This window comes from Kogia breviceps, chromosome 15 (genome assembly GCF_026419965.1).
Source record: "Kogia breviceps isolate mKogBre1 chromosome 15, mKogBre1 haplotype 1, whole genome shotgun sequence".
Classification (NCBI taxonomy): domain Eukaryota; kingdom Metazoa; phylum Chordata; class Mammalia; order Artiodactyla; family Physeteridae; genus Kogia; species Kogia breviceps.
In genome coordinates, this window is record NC_081324.1 from 75,346,708 (window position 1) to 75,368,382 (window position 21,675).

Below are 21,675 nucleotides of genomic sequence, written 5' to 3' on the forward strand. Positions count from 1 at the left end.
GGAGATTTTCCTAGTTGCTGTTCCTCACACTGTTCCCTGCCCTTTCCTGTCTGTGTACCTTTGTCACACTGTTTCCCCTGCCTGTCCATACTGTCTATTCCCAATTCACATCTTCCCTTTGAAGACAGGTTCAAAGGTCACTGTCTTTACGAGGCTTTTTCTGATCGACCTCAAGCAAATACATAACCACTCCTTCTTTGAATTCCCAGGGGGCTGTGTTTATCTTTTTTTCTTTTTCCTGAGGACACATTTCCTGTCTTGCTTCCTAGTTGTGGGGTTCCACTCTTATCTCTTCCACCAGACTGTGAGCATCTGACCCAGTCCTGTGACCCCAGGATTGAGGATGAAACTCAGTACAAATGGGTACTCAGTAAGCACTGATTGGAGGAGTTGAGCCAATTAAGGAATCGGTCTACTAGTTCTCTGGTCTCTTCAGAGGGGTGCCTGGTGTCCTTAGAAACAGTAGTTCTTAAAAATAGAACTACCATATGACCCAGCAATCCCACTACTGGGCATATATCCAGAGAAAACCATAATTCAGAAAAACAAGAGAAGCCACTGCAATGAGAAGCCCACGCACTGCAATGAAGAGTAGCCCCCGCTCGCCACAACTAGAGAAAGCCCGCGCGCAGCAACGAAGACCCAGTGCAGCCAAAAATAAATAAATAAATTTATTTTTAAATAAAACCACATGCACCCCAATGTTCATAGCAGCACTACTTACAATAGCCAGGACATGGAAGCAACCTAAACGTCCATCGACAGAGGAATGGATAAAGAAGATGTGGTACATATATACAATGGATATTACTCAGCCGTAAAAAGGAATGAAATTGGGTAATTTGTAGAGATGTGGATGGACCTAGAAAGAGTCATACAGAGTGAAGTAAGTCAGAAAGAGAAAAGCAAATATCGTATAATAATGCATAAATGTGGAATCTAGAAAAATGGTATAGATGATCTTATTTGCAAAGCAGAAATAGAGACTCACATGTAGAGAACAAATGTAGGGATACCAAGGGGGAAAGGGGTGGGGTGGAAGGAATTGGGAGACTGGGATTGACACATATACATTATTATTATTATTATTATTATTTTTTGTGGTACGCGGGCCTCTCACTGTTGTGGCTTCTCCCATTGCGGAGTGCAGGCTCCGGACACGCAGGCTCAGCGGCCATGGCTCACGGGCCCAGCCGCTCCGCGGCACGTGGGATCCTCCCGGACCGGGGCACGAACCTGTGTCCCCTGCATCGGCAGGCGGACTCTCAACCACTGCGCCACCAGGGAAGCCCTACACATATACATTATTGATACTATGTATAAAATAGACAACTGATGGGAATATACTGTATAGAACTACCTAATGCACTGTGGTAACATAAATGGGAGGGAAGTCCAAAAGGGAGGGATGTCTGTATGTGTATGGTTGATTCATTTTGTTGTGCAGTGGAGGCTAACACAACATTGTAAAGCAACCATACTCCAATAAAAATTAATTTTAAAAAAGTTAAAAAGGAAAAGAAAAAGAAACAGTAGTTCTAACACCAAATGTGCCCCCAGAGACAAGGTTGGAGCAGGGATGGCAAATTCATGACATGGGTACCATTATTGCCTATCTAGCACCCATGGCAGGCATCACCAATCAATCCTAGCACTCCTTTCCACTAAGCTAAAATGTAACTTCAGAATCCTTGTCAAGAGTGCTCCAGGAAGTCATTTCCATTCAAGCAGAGCCAGCACATGAACTGAAATCTGTTTGTCATTTATCTTGCAAATGATCGGAATGAGGCCCAGAGAGGGGAAGTGGCTTCACATGGTCAACCAGCTGGTTAGGGATCCTGGAATTTCTGAGTCAGAGGCCAGAGCTGAGCCCACCAGGCAGATCTGTGGGGTCACCTGGAGTTGAGCCAGCCTTCAGAGCCCTCTGTGCCCTAGAGGTGGGCCAAAGCCTTTGACCAGGACCCTGGAGCTGGCTCAGGTTTGGGAGGCCTGCACTGAGGGCTTCATGAGTGGATACATTGGCCTGCTCTGGCCACTCTTCTCTATCCCAAGCAACAAGGGGGCTCAGGACCCCAGAAACGCAGGAAGTCACAACCTAGGCTGGCCTCCCTGTCCTCTCCCTCTCCTCCATGCCCCTGGCAGGCCCCAGGCATGTCACATTCTCTGATTGTGGTTTCAGGTCCTCTGATTGGCCTCAGGTGCTCTCCAGACACCTGGCACTTACCCCATGGCCCCTTGGGGAGCCTCTGGAGGCTCAGGCCTCAGTCATTTGGGTCCAAGTGGGTGAGGAGGGGGCAGAAGTGAGAGTGGCATGTCATGGGGAGAAGGAAGTTGAATAGCACATGGGCCCCCCCTCCCCTGTTCCTTAGGCCTGCTCCTGTCACCTGCCCCTATTCAGTTCCCACTCATCCTGTACATGAACCCCTGACCCCCACAGTCCGGGGTCAGCCAGGTCTGCACCCCCAACCCCTCTGCAGAGCCTGAGGGCTGAGAACATCACGGCAAGCTCCAGGGAGACAGGGTGCCCCATGGGTCCAGCAAAAGCCACAAACCATCAACAGCTGCTGTGGCCTGGCTCACTTCCCCTTTCCTCGCTGCAGCCCCCCCCCCGCCCCCCCCCCCACCGCTGTCTGAACAAGCTGCTGAGCTTATATGAGCCTCAGTTTCCCCTCTGTCAAATGGGACCTCTCACCCCTGACCCCGTCCACTCCTAGGGGTTCAACGGTACTAAAGTCCCCCTAGAGCGATATTTTGAGGGGTGGCTGTCATTTAGGGCCCAGGTTTATCCAGAGGCCTGGGGGGGGGTCCGTGTCACCCTCCCCCACCCTCCTGGTCTCCCTGCTCCGTCAGGTGCAGGGTGGAGCCCAGGCAAGGGAAGGGAGGGGAGGGGAGGGCTGTCGGTTGGTTCCCACAGCCAGAGCAGGGCAGATTCGTAGACAGGAGTGTGTGGTTTGGCCTCCCAGGGAGCAGAGCAGGAAGTGCCTCAGGTCTGGGGGGCGGGGGGGGATGGGGCAGTTTGGTTTGACCTTGCGGTGAGGCGCTGGGGGAGCCCAGCGAGAGGAGAGGCAGGGTGACAGCCAAGGCACTCCAGCCAGGACAGGAAAAGGGGGAGGGTGGGCAGGCCAGGGGCCCCGTGAGGACATGGTGAGGGTGAGACTTTTCATGTTGTGCCGTTCAGGACTTTGTTACTTTTGAAGCATTTAAAAGTAATACCCAGGAAAGAGCCGGAGAAACAAAATGTGGATTCTTTAGAACACAAATGTAAAATCACTGCAGGAAATAAAAAGAAGAAGGAAAACACCCGAACACACCCACCACATCAAAGCCCACCTCCCCACCTGTTCTCCATATCCAGATTGAACCTGTGACAACAGAGTCACACCAGTTTGGCTCTAGCTCCCAGCCCCGCTGGCTACCATCCCGTGCAGAGTAAAAGCTGAATTCCTCAGCACAGCCTTCGGGGCCCTGCAGGACTGGCCCCATTTCATCTTTGACCTCTTCTCCCACCCCACATCCCCTGTAGCCTCTCCAGCCACACGGGCCTCCTCGAACATACCAGGCCTGCTCCTGCCTCAGGGCCTTTGCACAAGCTGTTCCCTCTGTCTGCAATGCTCTCCCCCCAGTTCTCTGCGTGGCTTGCTTCTCAACCTCCTTCAATCCTTTCTCAAATGTTATATTCTCAGTGAGGCCTTTTCTGACCTCTTTGTTTACAATTACATCCTTCCCACCACCCCCTACATTCCTTCCTTTCTTTATTTTACCTCTGTAATCATTACTACTCCCTACCATATTCTAGAATTTATTTATTTTGTTTATTGTTTGTCTCTCACTAGAATGTGAGCTCCAGGAGGGCAGGGATTGTCTGTTTTGCTCATGGTTTTGTATCTCCAAGGCTCCAAACAGTGTCTGGCACACAGTAGTTGCTGAACATAAAAAGATTAACTAATTAAAAAGCAGACAGACATAGGCTATAAAGAAGGTAAAAAGAAATAGCAAACTGGGGAAAGATGATAGTTAAAAGGTTAATACCCTTAATGTAGGAGAAGTGCTTGCAAATCAATAAGGAAGCAATAAAGAGCCCAAGAGAAGGAGAAGCAAAAGAAATAAATAAATGATTGGTAAAAGAAGGAATCACTGGTGGCCAGTAAACAGGAAGAGGTTCTCAGGCTAAGAACCAGAGGTATGAAAACTCAAATGGCGGGACTTCCCTGCTGGTCCAGTGGTTAAGAATGCGCCTTCCAATGCAGGGGACGCTGGTTCGATCCCTGGTCGGGGAACTAAGGTCCCATATGCCATGGGGCAACTGAGCCCATGCACCACAACTAGTGAGCCCATGTGCCGCAACTCCAGAGCCCATGCACTCTGGAGCCTGCGCACCACAACTAGAGAGGAGCCCACGCACCGCAACCAAGAGCCCATGCACCCAAACGAAAGATCCCACATGCTGCAACTAAGACCCGACGCAGCTAAAAATAAAATAAATAAATAAATAAATATTAAAAAAAACAACAACCCTCAAATGGCATCTAGATGGCACTGATTAGGCTGGCAACATCGTACTTGTCTGATAGGGATGTACGGGCAGGGGCAGGGGTAAGCCCCCCCTCCCACTGCTAGGGGCAGATTTGAAAATGCAGGCACTCTGATATCTGCCTGCATGTTGGTCTTTGTTGCCAGCCCCACTTCATAGGTGCACAAACAGGACCAGAGAGGGCAATGAGCTCCACTGGGGTCACACAGTGAGAGGAGACACAGAAGCTGGGCCCAAACTCAGCCTCTGTGGGTCCATCTACTCCCTGGACTCCACAACACCTTGTGGAATCAGGGCCAGGTCTCTGGGACCCTGGCTGGAAACTTGGAGTGGGCAGCCAGGGGGGTGGGGTACCCCAGTACCGTGGCTGACTGGGGTTTTTTGGTGGTACGCGGGCCTCTCACTGCCGCGGCCTCTCCCGTTGCGGAGCACAGGCTCCGGACGCGCGGGCTCAGCGGCCATGGCTCACTGGCCCAGCTGCTCTGCGGCACGTGGGATCCTCCCGGACCGGGGCACGAACCCATGTCCCCTGCATCGGCAGGCGGACTCTCAACCACTGCGCCACCAGGGAAGCCCATGACTGGGGTTTTTGAATCAGAGTCCTAATCGCATGACCTTGATCAAGTGCCAGCCTTTCAGAGCCTCAGTTTCCTCATCTGAAAAATGGGGATAATATGGGCTTCCCTGGTGGCGCAGTGGTTGAGAATCCGCCTGCCGATGCAGGAGACACGGGTTCGTGCCCTGGTCCGGGAAGATCCCACATGCCGCGGAGCAACTAAGCCCGTGAGCCATGGCCGTTAGGCCTGTGCGTCCGGAGCCTGTGCTCCACAACGGGAGAGGCCACAACAGTGAGAGGCCCGCATACCGAAAAAAAAAAAAAAAAAAAATGGGGATAATAGGACCTGCCACCTTGGGTTTCTGTGTGCATCAAGAAAGGCGATGCATGTAAAAGCCATGAGTTGGAGGCCTGGGACATACTGAGCGCTCAGTAAACGGAAACAGGCCTGCAGCTGTCCCCCTCCCTCTCCCCTCCACCACGTGGGCTGGAAACTCTGAGTCTGTCCCACAGCTGTGTTCCAAAGTACTGGATGCTGCCCTCTCAGGTGACAGGGCGGATCTTTCCCACCCCTCTGTGTCTGTCCCCCAGGCCCCGGCTGCCAGCTGGCTTCCCGCCCCGTCACAGGGAGACTGGAAAAAAACCCTGGCCAGGGGGACACTCTGGCTTCACTGGCTGTGTGGCCTGGGGGCAAGTCAGTGCCCCTCTCTGGACCTCCGTCCTGAGATGAGGATGGGAGGTGAGAAGGATGACAAAGAATGATGTCAGAGTTCACCCCTCCCTTGCACACAGATCATGTGCGGTGATTTGAAATGCATTCGCACACGCATCAGCTCTGCTGAGCCAGCACGTGTGGATGGGGGTGATTTTAGCTCCGTTTGGCAGATAGGGAAACTGAGGCCAGAGAGGGGAAGCCATGCACCTCTCTTGGCAGTAGAGAGGGAGGGTGGAGAGAAGGGAGTAAGGGAGGGAGAGAGCTGATGAGAGGGAAAGAAAAAGGCAGGAGAGAAGGAACAAGAGACAGACAGACAGAGACAGGGAGACACAGTCTCAGGGAGAAAGAGAGAGACTGAAAGGGAGGCTGAGACCCAGAAAGCTGTAACAGGAAAGTCACAGACACACTGCTGTGGCTTGAATTGTGTTTACCCCAGAACTCATGTGTTGAAGTCCTAACGCCCCCCAAGCCCCCAGACACTTTGGAGACAGGATCTCTGAAGAGGTGATCAAGTTATAAACAAGGTCATTATGTTGGGCCCTAATCAATATGGCTGGTGTCCTTATAAAGAGGAAATTTGGACACAGAGGTACAGAGGGTAGATGATATGAAGACACAGGGAGAAGGTGCCCATCTGTAAGCCAAAGAAGAGAGAGGCCTCACAAGAAATCCACCCTACCGACACCACCAGGGCCTCAGTTGCCTTGGCAATGGGACGCTTCCGTCTGGAGGAACCAGGGTCTGCCATCCCCATGCCTCCTTCCTCCTGCTCCCCTCACTCAGCAGGAGACTCCACGTGTCCTGTGCCCACCCCCCCCCCCACGCCGAACCAGGGGTATTTTTAGCTGGAGTTCCTTGGAGATGAGGGTTGGGTGGCCTCCACCCAGGCTTATCTGGCTGAGGAGGGTCTGTTAGAGGGGCAGGGGTGAGACTGGGGCAGGGTCTACATGGCCAGGGAGGCACGAGGGAGCCCCACCAGTACCCCATGTCCCCTTTCCAGGCCAATGTCTGGTCTCAGAGAGGGTCAGAAATAGCTTCCAGGAAGAGGAGGGGGAGTGATACAGACTGGGTAGGGGGCACATGGCTGGGGAGAGCAGGGTGCTGGCAGGTGAGAGGAGGACATGTTTCATGATCAGCACCCCCAGGGAGAAATCTCTCTTCTCTCCAGAGCCCTCTTGAGCTCAGGCACACTCTATAGCTCTCCACTGCTGGCAGCACGAAGCCCAGGCCCCACCTCAGGCCCTGCAATCTGGCTCTGTACTCCCAGCATGGAAAAAAATCTCAGCCCCTGCCGTTCCACCTCTATCCCTGCACAGTCTCCAGAACCTGCTGGATTCATTCTCACCCCCGCCCCTTTGCACTGGCACCGCCCCTGCCTGGGATGCCCTTTTCTGTTCTCGCTGGCACCTCACACTCCAGGCCTCCCTACACCTCTAGCCCTTCTCTAAACATGCTGTGTCCTTGAAGCCCCATTGAAGTTGTGCATACGGTTCCCTCTGCCTGGAACAGCCTTTCTCCAGGCCCGGCTACCTACCTCCTCGGTGGGGTCTGCCTTGACTACCCCGTTCCCTCTCAACCACACCACCCCATCCCACCACCTTCCCCAGCACTTCCTTCTCTCTCCAGCAATTGTGTTCATTTACTGGTTTGCTGGCTGTATGTCTGACAGTTTGGACCCTGTTTGTCTTGTTGGTCTCTGTAAACATGCACCCACCGTACACATTTGGAGAACCGATACTGAGCAATTAAAACTGAGCAATTCCCAGCTTGCCCTAAAACAGTGGCCTTCAAAAGTTTCATCAGTGACTAAGAAATTCATTTCACCTGGCGACCCATTAAACACATGTAGAAATCATGCAAAAGGTTCACGGAACAATTCTTACTGTTACTATGTATGACGCATGCCAATATTTTCTTTTCTATTCTATTCTATTCCATTCCATTCCCAGAAAGTTCTGGTTACAATCTTATGATTTCATAATCCACTAGTGGGTCTCAACAATACAGCCCCGGAGAGAAGGTTCTTGAATTTTTGCTGCAAAGGCCCCTGGGACTTGACCGCTTCTGCCCCCTCCTGCATCTACTCCAACTTGCTGTTCTACTCTTCTTGTCCTTCTGGGGCCCTCCAGCCCTCTCTTTTCATAAGGGAGCCAGAGCCAGGTCGCAATTTACAAGGAGCCACATCTGTGACCCCCAGATGGGTAAGTCCCTCCCGCAACACTTCCCCAAGATGCTTTCCCTGACCTCCTCAGGGCTCCTCTCTGTGAGCACTGGGACGGTCAGGCCATAGAGGAATGAATGACCTGGAGGGGAAGGTGGCGAGGAGGGGAAGGGAGGACGAGGCTGGCAGGTGGTGGCTGCTGTAGTCCTTCCTATGGAAAATCACAGCTCCCCTGGCCCCCATACCAGCCCTCCTCCTGGATAACAATGGTAGTCCTCGCTGCCACTGCAGGACTTTTGTGATGTAGGTGCTATGATGAGGCACACAGCTTCCATTTGACAGATGATGAAACTGAGGCTCAGTGAAGGGGAGGGACTTGCCCCAGATCTCACAGCTCATAAGTGGCTGCCAAGAGGGGATCTGGACCCAAGCTGTCGGACTCTCAAAGGTTCAGAAGGGCAGCCTAATTCAGGGTCCCTTCCCTTCCCCAGGCCTCAGTTTCTGTTGGTGAAAGGGGAGACCTGGATACGGTGACCTCAAAGGTTGTCTCCATGCCTGACCTTTGCTGAGGTCAGATCAGCACGGTCGCTCTCCTGGGCCACGCCAGAGGGATAAGAGCAGAGCTGACTTGTGGTGGCCCGTTCTGCCTTTTGGGCACCACGACCCACACCCTACCTGCTCTTTTCCCTCTGGTCTATCTCAAGGTCAAGGTCTTTGCTCCTCCCTCTCTCCCACCACTTCAGGGGCTGGTCCTCTGCTGAGATCAACTGAACCTGGGCTCCAGGGTGGGGAGCTGACAGGCTCACTGGGTCCCTGTCCCGGGGCCTGGATGCCTTAATCCAGGGACTTCCAAAGTTGGTATGAGCCGAGTTCCCTTCCTCAGTGAAATCCTGCTGGGAAAGCCAGTTCCCCAAAGAGATTCCAAAAAGGGCCGCTCTGGTTAACACAAGAGCAGAGAGGCTGGCTCTTGTGTGCCTGACTTCTTAACCACCACCCTCTCCTGCCACTATCTCGGGTCACCCCAGGAGTCCCTAAAGCCCAGCTTGAAAATCATAGTATTAGCCCTAAGTGATGGTGATATTTAGATGTGGCCTATAGGGGAAATATTTTGGACAAGGGCCTAATGCTTGCTTGAGCCCCCACATGAGATAGGTATGGACTGGGGCAGGGGTGGAAACCCCCTAAAAATTCGAAGACAGCACAGCACAGAATCCTGGAATTGGTGTGAATTCCAATCCCTGCTCTCCACCTGGGTGGCTCTCAGGAGGTGCCATACCCCTCCCAGCCTCAGCCTCCCCATCTGTAACAGGGGCATGGTGGAATTTTGGGGTGGGTGTGTGTGTAATAAATGAGGTGGTGTAGATCAAGAGTTTGGTAAATAATAAACATGGACTGCACACCATTATAGTTGCTGCTATGGACCCATCACTGTGCATTGTGTGATCTGGGAAATGTTACTAACTCTCCCGATGCTTCAGTTTCCTCATCTGTAAATTGGGGATGATGACGCTTCCTACCTCACAGGGTCCTTATGCCTGGAGATAAATGAGCGTTAAGGTTCTTAGTTCACGCTTGGCACAAAGTGAATACCTAACAGATGCTAGATATTACTTGTGATTATTATAATTACTGTAATTCTTTGCTCCTAGCCCCAGTGGGCAGCCACCCCTGCGCCCAGGGCCCGGCTTACCCCGGCGGAATGGAGGCGCGTGCGCTCACGCTGGTGGCGCGCTGGGGCCCGGGCCGGTTGAGGTTGTTCTGCCCCGGGGTGGGCGCGCCGCTGGGGGCGCTCGGGCTCCGCGGGGACGCGCCGGGGGGCTGCGCGGGCTCGGCGGGGCCGGCGGCGGGCGCGGCCCAGAGCGCGGCGCCTGCGAAGGTGGCGCTGGGGCGCACAGCGAGCGTGCCGGCTGGTCCTCCGGGCGGCGCCTGGGGCGGCGGGGGCGCCTTGCGGCGCTGCGAAGCCAAGATGGCGTTGGAAGCGGCGCGCGTGCTGTTGACCAGCAGGCACTGCTGGCACGAGCAGGGCTGGCCCGAGCTGGCGCCCACGGGCCACGACTGCGACTTGGGGATGGAGCCGACGGTGAGCGGGTAGGCGAGGTCCAGGCGGCGGCGCAGGCGGCGGCGCCGGCGCGTCTGGCGGTTCATCTGCGACATGCTGTTGAAGTAGATGAGGTAGCAGAAGCCGAGCGACGAGAGGTCGAGCCACGGGTGCTGCTTCTCGTAGGCATTCTGGATGGTGATGCAGATGTCCATGTCGTAGGCCGTCCACGCGCCGCCGTCGTTCTCCCACTCCCACACGATGCCCTTGCCCGGCGCCGACGACGGGTCGTAGAAGTTGCGCCGCACCGGCCGCATGGTGCCTGTCTCACAAGGGGGACGGGAGTCAGGACCGGAGGGCCGTTAACGTCCGCGGCCAGGGGGATCGGGACAGGCCGGAGGGGCGGGGGACAACACCGGCGTGAGCACGGGCTGGAGGGGCTGGAGGGGCTGGAGGGTCTGTACGGGCAGGGGCGAGCTTGAGGGTCAGCACATATGGGTTGGGGCGAGAGGAGCGCGGGCCCGGGGAGGGGGTAGTGGAAGGCAAGGAAGCGGGGTGTCAGGACGGGGATGCAAGTCAGCAAGGGGGGCAGGGGTCGCAAGCTGCCCCCACCACTCAAGGGTCAACACAGGCACTGAAGCAGTGGCCCATCACAGGCCCTGGGGGAGGAGAAGGGAGAAGGGGGTGTGGGCTGTTTAGACAAGGAGGGGGTGGGAAGCAGAGTCAGAGCCTGGACTGGGAGCCGCAACAGAGGCCACGACCGTGCAAACACTGATGGTCCTTCATTAGTTCACTCATTCAGTAATCCGTTCATCAGTCCATCCATTCATTAATTACTTCAAGCACAAGTTCATTTATGCATTCCTGAATTCTTTCATTTGTGCATTCCTTTATTCATGCCTTGGTTTGTGCATTCATGTATTCCTCAGTTCATTCATTCAATAATTCTCTCAGCTCATTCATCCATGCCTGCCATCATTCATACCTGCACTTATTCTCCTTCAGCAACTTTATCCATGATTTCAGTCATTCCTTCACTTACGACCATCCTATATAAAAACGTGCACCCTTCCACATTCCTCCTTTCCCCTCTCTCCTTCCCTGTTCCACCTGGTATACTTTATGTGTTACATATCTATCTTGCTTTCTGTCTGTCTCCTCCCACTGGAATGTCACTGCCACAAGGCAAGGACTTCGTTTTATTCACTGCTGTATCCCCAGCACCTGCACACAGTAGGTGTTCACTAGATATTTGCTGATTGTGTGAATGAACTCATTAGTTCAGATATTGATCCATTCTGAGTTCGGTTATTTTATTCTTTCACGCCTTTTGCTATCCTTGCATTGGTCCTTTCCTTCATCCACTTATTTATTCCTTTTTTCATGCATCTGTTTATTTGTTCCTTCTTTTAGCAAACATCCTGCCTGTCTGCTCTGTGGAGGGCTTCATGCTGAGCCGTCACTCAAAATGAACATAACCACGTGACAACCCCAGCCAGGTAGGTGGGTATTCATGCTCCCATTTTAAAAACAGGGGCCCACGGGCTTCCCTGGTGGCGCAGTGGTTGAGAGTCCGCCTGCCGATGCAGGGGACGCGGGTTCGTGCTCCGATCCGGGAAGATCCCACATGCCGCGGAGCGGCTGGGCCCGTGAGCCATGGCCGCTGAGCCTGCGCGTCCGGAGCCTGTGCTCTGCAACGGGAGAGGCCACAACAGTGAGAGGCCCACGTACCACAAAAATTTAAAAAAAAAAAAAAAAAAAAAAAAAAACAGGGCCCTGGGCTTCCCTGGTGGCGCAGTGGTTGAGAATCCGCTTGCCGATGCAGGGGACACGGGTTCGTGCCCCTGTCTGGGAAAATCCCACATGCCGCGGAGCGGCTGGGCCCGTGAGCCATGGCCACTGAGCCTGCGCGTCCGGAGCCTGTGCTCCGCAACGGGAGAGGCCACAACAGTGAGAGGCCCGCGTACCACAAAAAAAAACAAAAAAAACAGGGGCCCTGAAGTTTGGCTCCCAACCTCTGCTCCATGCTTCCCAATTCTAGATACTTCCTGAGAGCAAGGCACCATGGACACTGGGTTAAAAAGAGATGAACAAGGTCCAGGCTGCAAGACTTCTCAGTGCCTTTAGCCTGCTGTGTGCCTTGGGGCCAGTGGGGAGAGATTCTTTTGGTTCACGTGGCACACTAGCAGGAAGGCTGCACACTTGACTGCTCCTCAGCTGTGGGCAAGTCCCTTAAGTCTCCCTAAGTCTTGGTGGCCCCACTTCGAAAATGAAGGTGGTAATCCATGAGCCACCCCTCCCCTCTCACACAGGGCTGGTGGGAGGATTTGGTGAGAATAGCCACAGAGCACAGGGTCTGGGTGGGGCACCAGGGCTGGGAGGCAGACTGACCTCATTTCAAGCCCCAACTGCCCAACTTTCCAGCTGTGTGTCTGTGGTCAGGTGACTCCATGGCTCTGAGCCTCACTTTTATCATCTCTAAAATGGGCACAAGCAGACCTTCCTTATAAGGTTGCTAAAAGCATCCATCAAGACAAATAGTGTCTCTGCTCTGATGATTCCAATATCCTCTCCCCTTAGAGCCAGACTTGTGTATCCAGCTGCTCCCTCTGCACCTTCCCATGCAGGTCCAATGGGCTTCCCAAACTCAGCTCTGCCAGAGCAGAGCTGTGATCTTCCTCCACCCCAAACCTGTTCCTCCTGAAGCCTTCCTTGTTGCAGTCACTGGCAGCTCCATCCTTCCTTTTGCTCAAGCCCCAAACCCTCAATCCTTGGACCCATCCCTGACTTCTCATGTCATACCCCACGTCCAATCTATCAGTAAATCCAGTGGTCTCTATCTTCAGATACATCCCACATCTGACCACTTCGCCCTCTCTCCATCGCACCAAATCGACCTGGTCCGAGCCACTGTGCTTCTCTTGCCTGGACTATTGCAGTAGACTCATTACTGGTCACTGCTTCTGTCCGTGCCTTCTGTCGTCTCTTCCCCACACGGCAGCCAGAGGGATCTCATTCAATGCAAGTCAGATCACGTGCGTCTTCGGCTCAAAATTCTCCCATGGTTCCCTGCTTACTTGGAGTCAAAGTCCCGGCCACGACCTACAAAGCACCACATTGTCTGTAAAGCCTCTACAAAGTCCCACGGGTCTATAAAGCCCACCTCTCACTCACTCCCTGGCCTCACTGCTGTTCCTCAAACATCTGAAGCAATGTCCAGCCTCAGGCCCTTTGCATTTGCTGTCCCCTCCCCCTGGAATATGACCTAGCCACAACCAGACGTTCTCACAGTTTTCCCCCTCCTTTCTTTTAGGTCTCTGTTCAAACATCCCCTCATTGGAAACGCCACCCTTCCATTGCCCTCCATTGCCATCCTCTTCCCTTGCTCTATCTCTCTTCCTGGCACTCAGTGCTACCTGCACGATACACTCATTTGCAGACTTGCTTTACTCTCTGTCTCCCCCGTACAAGGTCAGGGATCTTGCCTGCTTTACTCCTGGCTCGATCCCCTGCGCCTAGCACAGTGCGTAGCACGCAGTGGGCCCTCCCTACATGGGGAGCGTTTCCACTGTCAACGGGCACAACCCCAGGGTGCCTGGCCCTGGAATCTGCAGCCAGATGGATGAGGACCCATCAGGGTCCATCCTGAGGACCCCCTCCTTCCCCTGCCTTGCTTAAGCTTCTCTCTCCTGGGCACAGACTCTATCTGACCTTCACGTGGGTCCTGACGCAGGGCTGAGACAGCTAGTCCTCTGCTCTCTCCTCTGTTGGAATCCCAAGGGCTATGGGCTACCCCCTGCTCCCTGTCAACCTCCCAGACTCCGAGAGCTGGGGAAGTCGAGGCACAGAGCTGTAGCTGTAATGAGAGAGGCGTGGTGGGCGTGGAGTCCCGGGGCTCCTGTAATGTGCCTGTCAATCATAAGAAAACTCCCCCCCTCCCAGGCCTCCAGGGCAGCCTCATTCTCCAGTCTGTTTTATCATTTTAATTTAGCGTGCGCATATTGACTTTTTCCTTGACAACAGTGTTCTTCCAGGGCAGTCCTGAGAGGGGGTTAGTTAGAGGGAAAATCTGGGATCCTGTTCCCACTCTGCTCCTGAGTCCTGGTCTTCCCCTCTCAGAGCCTCAGTTTACTCATCTGCAAAATGGGGGCTCATGACAGATGATCTTCAGGTCCGATGTGTCCAGAGTACCACCATTAGCCTCCCAGTTAAGGGTTGGGGTGCTGTGTTACATGGAAGGTGTAACCCCTGAATGGGCAGGCAGGGGGTGGGAACTTGCTATATTCAATCACCCCTGTGTGCCAGGTCTTGAGCTGGGCAGGGCAGGGGCAGGGGCAGGAGGGGCAGAGTGAAGTGGTTGAGAGAAACAACTCAGAAGTCTCACAGGCCATGTGCCAGTCCTGGCTCCACATTTAGCCTCAGTGTCCTCATCTGTCAAATGGGGGTATTAATACCCACCCACCCCCAAGGAATTAGTGTGGGGCAAAGTAAGATAATGCACATCATACGTGCTTGGCAGAGCACTTGGCTATGGTAAGTGCTTAAGGAATGTTAGCTAAGACGCTGTTATTATTATATACATTACTCACATTCACCATTTCCCAGCCCTTGGTCACTTGGCAAACTCCTATTCACCCAACAAAACCCTCTACTACGTGCCCACCTCCTCCAGGAAGTGCTTTTCCGTTCTGCTACTATAGCTAGCACATGCAGCTTTTTACTGCATGTATATCTTTGCACTATCATTAAGTGATTTGTTTTTGTTCTTAATCTCCCTCACTGGTTGATGGCTTTCAGGAGGACAAGGACCAGGTCAGATCTATGTTTTTGTTCCCAGCACTAGGCACAAGGCGCAAATGAGGCATCTGCAACTGAAACAGGCAACCTACTTGGCATAGGTTGGGGCTCAGAGGGAGTGGGAAAGAGGCGGGGTTGGTCTTGACAGAGAGGGAGTGCAGGCTGGAGCAGAGGCCAAAGTGCACAAGGGGTCCCCGGGGAAGGAGGGCCAGGGTTCCTAAGGTCAGCATTGGCCAGCTCTGTAACAAAGGACTCTGGGAGCTCCTCCCAGCCAGCTCAGGGCCAGCCAGCCCGGGCGTCCCTCTCTCCAGGGCTCTATTTAGCAGGTATTGATTTTCCTGCCTGTTTACTGGTAGTTATTAAAGGCTGCGTCCCTGGAGTCCTTTTCAAACTAGATCGGAACCTGGTGAGCTGGAGTAATTAGGGCAGCTTCCGTCCTCCCCACTGGGCCCTGCACCCCGAAGCGCCCAGTGCTGCCTGCCTGCCTGTCCGTCCACCTCCCAGCTCACGCTGGCCGTGGACCAGGCCGAGGGGGGCCAACTGGTTCCCTGGTGACCTGCCTGGGCTGCGATCTCGAGATTTCCAAGGGAGCAGCGGCGGAAACACTCTTTCTCTTCCCCAGTGGCCCTGGCCTAGATTTTCGGCCAGAACAATGGGTCTAAGATGAGGCTGGAGGTTCCTCAGCCTGGGAGATGGGAAGGGCCTCAGACTGGTGGCCTGGATGCATGGCTGGTCTTTCTAACATGGACCGGCTCTGCTGGGGCCACTCCCCTTCTCTGGCCTCACGGGCACCCAGCTGCACTGGCCACCAGGGTCTGTGTCCCCATGGCAGTTAGGAACCTGTGTCAAGCACGTACTATTTCTGGGCCTGTTTCTGTGTCTGCTTTTGTTCCCTGTCCCCCCTACCCCCTCCTTCGTTTCTTCGGAATGTTTGGTTGAAAAATTCCAATCTTGTTCCAGCTGAACTGAGGGGAAAAGGGCTTTGGCCAAATGTCCGCTGGAGGATTGCAGGAGCTGGGCCCCTGGAGACCGGGTGTGGGGACGGCCGCAGCCACTGCAGCCAGTGACCAGTTCATGCCTGGGGCAGAGACAACCAAAGAGAGATCTAGACACAGGTGGGGGGAGCAAGAGACAGGGAGAGAAGGGACTTCCCTGGCGGACCAGTGGTTCAGACTTCACCTTCCAATGCAGGGGGTGTGGGTTCGATCCCTGGTCAGGGAACTAAGATCCCACATGCCTCGCAGCCAAAAAAACATAAAGCATAAAACAGAAACAGTATTGTAACAAATTCAATAAAGACTTTAAAAAGATGGTCAACAAAAAAAAAAAAAAAAAAAAAAAAAAAGATGGTCAACATAAAAAAAAAAAATCTTAAAAAAAAAAAAGAGGGAGAGAGAGGCACAGAGACAGAGAGAGTCACACATGCACAGAGGGCCGAGATCAAAATGGGAAGTGCTAAGGCAGATACAGGAGAGTGTGGGGCAGAGAGACTTAAAGAAACAGAATCCTGGGACTTCCCTGGTGGTCCAGTAGGTAAGACTGCACGCTCCCAGTGCAGGGGGCCCAGGTTCGATCCCTGGTCGGGGAACTAGATCCGGCATGCCGCAACTAAGACCCAGTGCAACCAGAATAAATACATACATAAATAAATACAGAATCCTGAAGCCTAGAGACTGAGACAGTCAGGGACAGTCACGGAGAACGAGAGAGCTAGGCCAAGAGACAGGCAGGGGCAGAGAGGGTGGGCGGGGGCGGGGGTCGGGGGTTGGGGGCGGGGGAAGACAGCAGCCACAGCAATACTAAGAAAGCTAATGCTTACCGAGTAAGCACCAGTATGTGCCAGAGGCTGTGTTCAGCACTTTCCTTGCACTAACTCCTTTTATCCTCACATGGTTCCTTCTAGGGAGGGACTAGAATTATTCCCGTTTTACAGGAGACAACTGAGGTCCCAGAAGAATTAAATCTCGGGAGGGTTGGGGATAATGCTTTATTCACGGAGCAAAGGAAAGGCCAGGTTAGACTGGTTCTAAGGGGTTTAACTCAGCCAAGTGGTAGCCCAGCCTAGGATACCTCCAGCGACGGGGAACTCACTACCTCAGCTTTGCCCTCAGTTGTTTCGCTGTGAGAGGTGTCTGGCTGGAGAACGTGGTCCTGATCTGACCCCTCTGCCTAAAGGCGGGGTGTGTGGGTGTCTCAGCCCTCCAGCTTTTGGCTTTAAGAAAAAGCTGACTCTGTAGAGAGATGGGAGGGTTCTGAGCCCTCCTGTCTGCCCCTCTAGCCTCCAAAGTGTTCCTCCCTGGGCTGAGCCAGTCCCAAGGCCCAGCAACAAACCACTCCCTCTGGGGGTGGCTTCCCGGAGGGAAGTGACCTCAGTTTGGGGGCACCCAGACCCTGACGGGAAGGGGGGCCCGTGGGAGGCAGTCATGGGACATCCTGTCAGGTGGGGGGAGTCCCGCTGCTGGCTGAGCCCTGTGACCGGGGGTTGGGCAGTGGGTTAAGCATGAGTTCAACACCCACTGGATGCCAGGCCCCAATGGGGTAGCTTCCTGATTCCTCCCCCAACCCAGAAGTCATCATAACCATCATTCTCGCTCAGATAACACACTTTTGTGGCCCAGGCTCATGTGAACTCATTTAATCCTCACAATGGCCCTATGAGGTGGGGATATTATCATCCCATTTTATTTTATTTTTTTTGGCCGCACCGTGGAGCTTGAGGGATCTTAGTTCCCTGACGAGGGATGGAACTTAGGCCCCGACAGTGAAAGCGCCGAGTCTTAACCACTGGACCGCCAGGGAATTCACCATCCCACTTTAGAGGCAAGGAAATAGAGGCACAGAGCAGGGTAGGAACATGTCCAAGGTTATCTGCAAGGAAGGGGTCCAGCCAGAAGCCATACCAAGGCCACCCGGCTCCAGGCCTCCCCTTCTCTGTTCCACTTGTACTAGCCCATGTTCCGGGGGAGGAAACTGCGGCACGGAGGTTACACAGTAAGTAAGGGACACAGCTGAGGTTCAAACCCAGGCTGTTATATGGCCTTCTGGGATAGCGGCCCTCTCCCTTAACCCCTTGACTGATTATCTGCGCGGCTGGCCAACTCCCTGACAGCAATAACAATAACCATCCTTCTGTATCGAATTCTTCTGCGCCAGCTACTGTGCTAAGGGCTTATGTGCACCCTCCAGTCCTCGCAAGAGCCCTAGAGGTTTTGTGCACTATTGTTAGCCCCATTTGGCAGATGGGGAAACTGAGGCTCCTTGGGAGGGCTTGGAGGTCCACCTGGGGCTGGTGGCTGGGCTGGGATTCGAACTGCAGTCTGTGGACCCAGGGCACCTCCCTCTCCCTCCCGCCCTGTGATCAATAATCCCGCAGTGTTCTGTTTCCCTCCAAACTCTCCCAGGGGACTTGTCAACAGAGCCACGGCCCATTAGCGGTTTCTGCACATTTGAAGCTGGCCCAGGCTCCCCAGGATCTGCTGGCAGCTGGGCAGGAGAGGGGAGGGGGTCTCCAGCCCTGCCTGGGGAAGGCTGAGGGGCTGCACGGCACTCGGAGAGGCTGCCACCTTCAAATTGGCTTCAAAAGGCCCTCGCTCTGGAGGCTGCTGGCAGCTGCAAGCTGGCTTTGCCCACTTTATGGGCTGTGTGTGCGTCTTCCCAGTCACCTGGCTTCCAACACACACTCGGGTTCAGACCCCCAGGCACGGCAGCAGCAGCTGAGAGACGGAAGTGAGAGGGTAGGAAGCAGGAGCAGAGGGTCAGCTATCTCCTGGAGCCCTCAGTGGTGCCGGGCAACTGTCCTGATCCTACCAAGCCTCTGCTTCCTCGTCTGTGAAACAGACATTCTCCTCCTCCTCCTCCTCATGATGGTAGACACTCACAGAGGGTCTACTCCGTGCCAGGTACTGCTCTAAGTGTTTCACATGTTCATTCTTAATCCACATGACACTCTACAGAACAGGTACCATTATTACCATTGCCTTGTACAATTGCCAAAACAGAGAGGTGAAGTGATTTACCCCAATTACACAGCTAAGTTATTAAGCCAGTCTTCAACCCAGCCAGATTTGAACTTCTCCCCCCTTCCACTGCCACCACCCTGGTCCGAGCCACCGTGACTGCTTGCCTAGACTACTGCAGCAGCCTCCATCCTATGTCCCATTTTCCGCCTTTCGCACCCTGCAATGCATCCTCCCAAGGCACCCAGAGGATCTTTCACAAACTCAAGTCTGACCACATCACTCCTCCACCCAACAACCATCAATAGCTCCCTAGTGCCCTTAGGAATGACTCAGTCTGAGCTCTCTAGCTCATCTTCAAGGCCCATGACAAGCTGTCCGCACAGCCTCACACTCCAACGACACCAAACTTCTAGTTATTCTCTGAACACATCACGCGTGGCTATGCCTCTGTGTATTTGCACATGCTGTTCCCTCTGTCTGGAATGTCCTTCAACCCACACCACCCCACTTCCCTCGCTGCCAAGTTCCTACACGCTTGTCATGGTTCAGCTCAAGCACTGTCCTCTTAAAATCTCCTCTGCCATCCTCACGGAGAACCACTCCCGCCATGGGACTCACATAGCACCTTCCGCCTACAGTACCGCCATTAACGCACAAAGCTCACCAAGTGTTGAGGCATCTGTTCCCTCCAACTTGGAAGCCTCTCAAAGGTCGGGCTGGCTTTCAGACACCTTAGCATCCCTCCATAGCCAGGAGCACAGGGAAGTAGGTACTTGGAAAATGCTAGCTAAATGAATGAATGAGTGAGTGAATGAATGAATGACCAAACACAAGTGAACCTACCCGAGTACTACAAATGACTAGGCTGGAGATTGCAAGTTGAGGGTGAATTTGATTTTGTCTTGGGCGCCACACTGTTTACATCTTGGGAATATAATGACCGGGCATTTAAAAACTGGGGTGGACTCACTCAAGTCTGGATTTCAAAAATCACCAAGTATCCAAAGAGGCAGCCACAAGGATTGGCCTTCTTGGCAAGTTAGCAGAAGCTGAGTCACGGTCACTCCATTCATGTTTTCAAGTATTTACTGAGTGCCTACTTTGTACCAGGCACTAGAGAACAACAGTTGAACGCCGTTGCCTTCCCAGCCACCGCACACACTTCTGTTGGCTGCCCGGGCCCTGGAAGCATCTGAATTTTCAGCCTCTTTCTAGATGGGGAAATTGGAACCCAGAAAGCGAAAGGGGCTTTGTCCAAATCACCTACAACTTAGATATAGATGTTGACCCCGGGCTCCTTGACTCTTAATTTTCACAGCCCCAGGTGGCTACCACCTTGGCATGAATGAACCTTTGTTCCCTAGAAGAGAGGAACCTGCGGAGGGCTCCATAATGTGCCATTTCAGGTGAACCCTACGCTTCCCCTGGCGTGCTCTGCTTGCAGTGGGCAGGAGAGGGGACAAAGGCTCGGTGGCGGCGGGGCCCAGCCTGTCATCGGCAGAAGAGGTGGCTACGCTGCAGCTGCCGGCAGGACTGTCCCGGCCACCAGCGCCGCCTCCTTTGATTGCTTCCTCCTTTGTTCTGCATTTCAGGGCGTTCAGCCCCACGGCCCGGTGCCAGACTCCCCCCCCCCATCATCCATCACCCGCCCGCCCCTGCTGTTCAGGCAGGTGGAGGTGGCAGCCTGGAGCAGCTCCAGAGGGACGATGGGAGGAGCCCAGAGAGGGAGAGGTGCTTGGCCAGGGTGACAGAGCAAGGACGCAGCTACACAGGACCTGGGGGAGACTCAGCCTCCAGCCTGCCTGCTCCTGGAGCCCAAAGATCAGGAACAGCCCCATATCCCGGACCTGCTCGGTGTCTGGCCTCCTGTATCCTGCCCATCACCCCTACCAAAATACAACAGCTTTGAGGGCAGCGATTTGTATCTGTCCTTTTCACTGCTGCAGCCCTCGTGCCTAGGACAGTGTCTGGCCCATAGTAGGTGCTCATTAAATTCCTGCTGAATGAATGGACAAATTAATACTGACCACAGTCCCATAAGATAGTCCTGTTGTTGGGCCCATATTACAGAGGAGGAAACTGAGGCTCATGGAGGGAGTGTGGTTTACCCAAAGTCCAAAGCCAGCACCCCCTCACCCCCTCACCCCACCCCACAGTTACCAGAGAGCCGCGAAGGAGGGAATCTAGAGCCTGGGCCTCACCAACAAGGCTCCCTGGGGCAGCCAGTTCCAGATTTGGGGCCCCTTGCTCTCAGCTGGTATCAGCCAAGGGCAGCTGGCGGCTGGTGGGGTGCCTTTGTGGACTGGGAGGCCAGGGGAACTCATGGCGGGGGCAACTGTCTCGGGACCTGGAGGCTGTCCTGCAGAGTGGCTACCTGGGTGTGATGCAGGAGTGAGAGGAAGGGGGGAGGCCCAGGGAGACACAGATGTGGGGGGAGGGAGGCGTGGGAGGGCCCTGGGCACCTTCCATACCCTGAAAATACCACACTGAGGAGGGAGCTAGGGATCCCCCTGCACACAGCCTGAATGGGGCAGCTCCACTGTGACCAGTCCTGCCCCGTCACCTCCCCATCCTGGCCCCTCATTACCCTCCCATCACATGCCCCATCAGCCCCTCTGTAGAACCCCCATGCCTCCCCCTTCACTCCTTATCACCCTCTTCACTACCGTGTCCCAGCCGTGATTACCCTCCCCATCACCGTCGCCTTTATCACACCCCCAACTCCACCCGGCCATCAATAGCTCCAGTCATAGTCCCCGGCCCCTCCCCCTCCACGGCTCTCATCACCTTTCCCATCACCTCCCCTACTCCAGCCCCGCACTCCCGCATCACAGCTTCCATCACCTCCTTCATCTCTAGGTCAGATCCTAGCTCCCTTGGACCGACGAGGGGGGGGGAGTTGGAGAGAGCAGGAAAGG

General features: G+C 54.2%; 1 protein-coding gene and 1 long non-coding RNA gene across 3 annotated transcripts in view; one reads left to right on the forward strand and one right to left on the reverse strand.

Moving 5' to 3' along the window:
• DTX1 (deltex E3 ubiquitin ligase 1) overlaps nucleotides 1–21,675 on the reverse strand; it is a 39,034-nt gene that overhangs the window by 9,680 nt on the left and 7,679 nt on the right. The window contains exons 1-2 of one of the 2 annotated variants that reach the window (XM_067015107.1): nucleotides 12,927–12,976; nucleotides 9,654–10,323 (exon numbers count right to left, since the gene is read on the reverse strand). In XM_067015107.1, coding sequence (XP_066871208.1) covers nucleotides 9,654–10,318 — 665 coding nt within the window. In that variant the 5' untranslated portion in view covers nucleotides 10,319–10,323; nucleotides 12,927–12,976. Of the gene's footprint in view, nucleotides 1–9,653; nucleotides 10,324–12,926; nucleotides 12,977–21,675 lie in introns of those variants that run through there. The other variant, XM_059039713.2, reaches the window with a different exon arrangement.
• Nucleotides 9,820–20,670, forward strand: LOC136792700 (uncharacterized). Its single transcript, XR_010836875.1, has 3 exons — nucleotides 9,820–10,043; nucleotides 11,415–11,500; nucleotides 20,350–20,670. It is a non-coding gene; the product is annotated as an uncharacterized lncRNA (long non-coding RNA).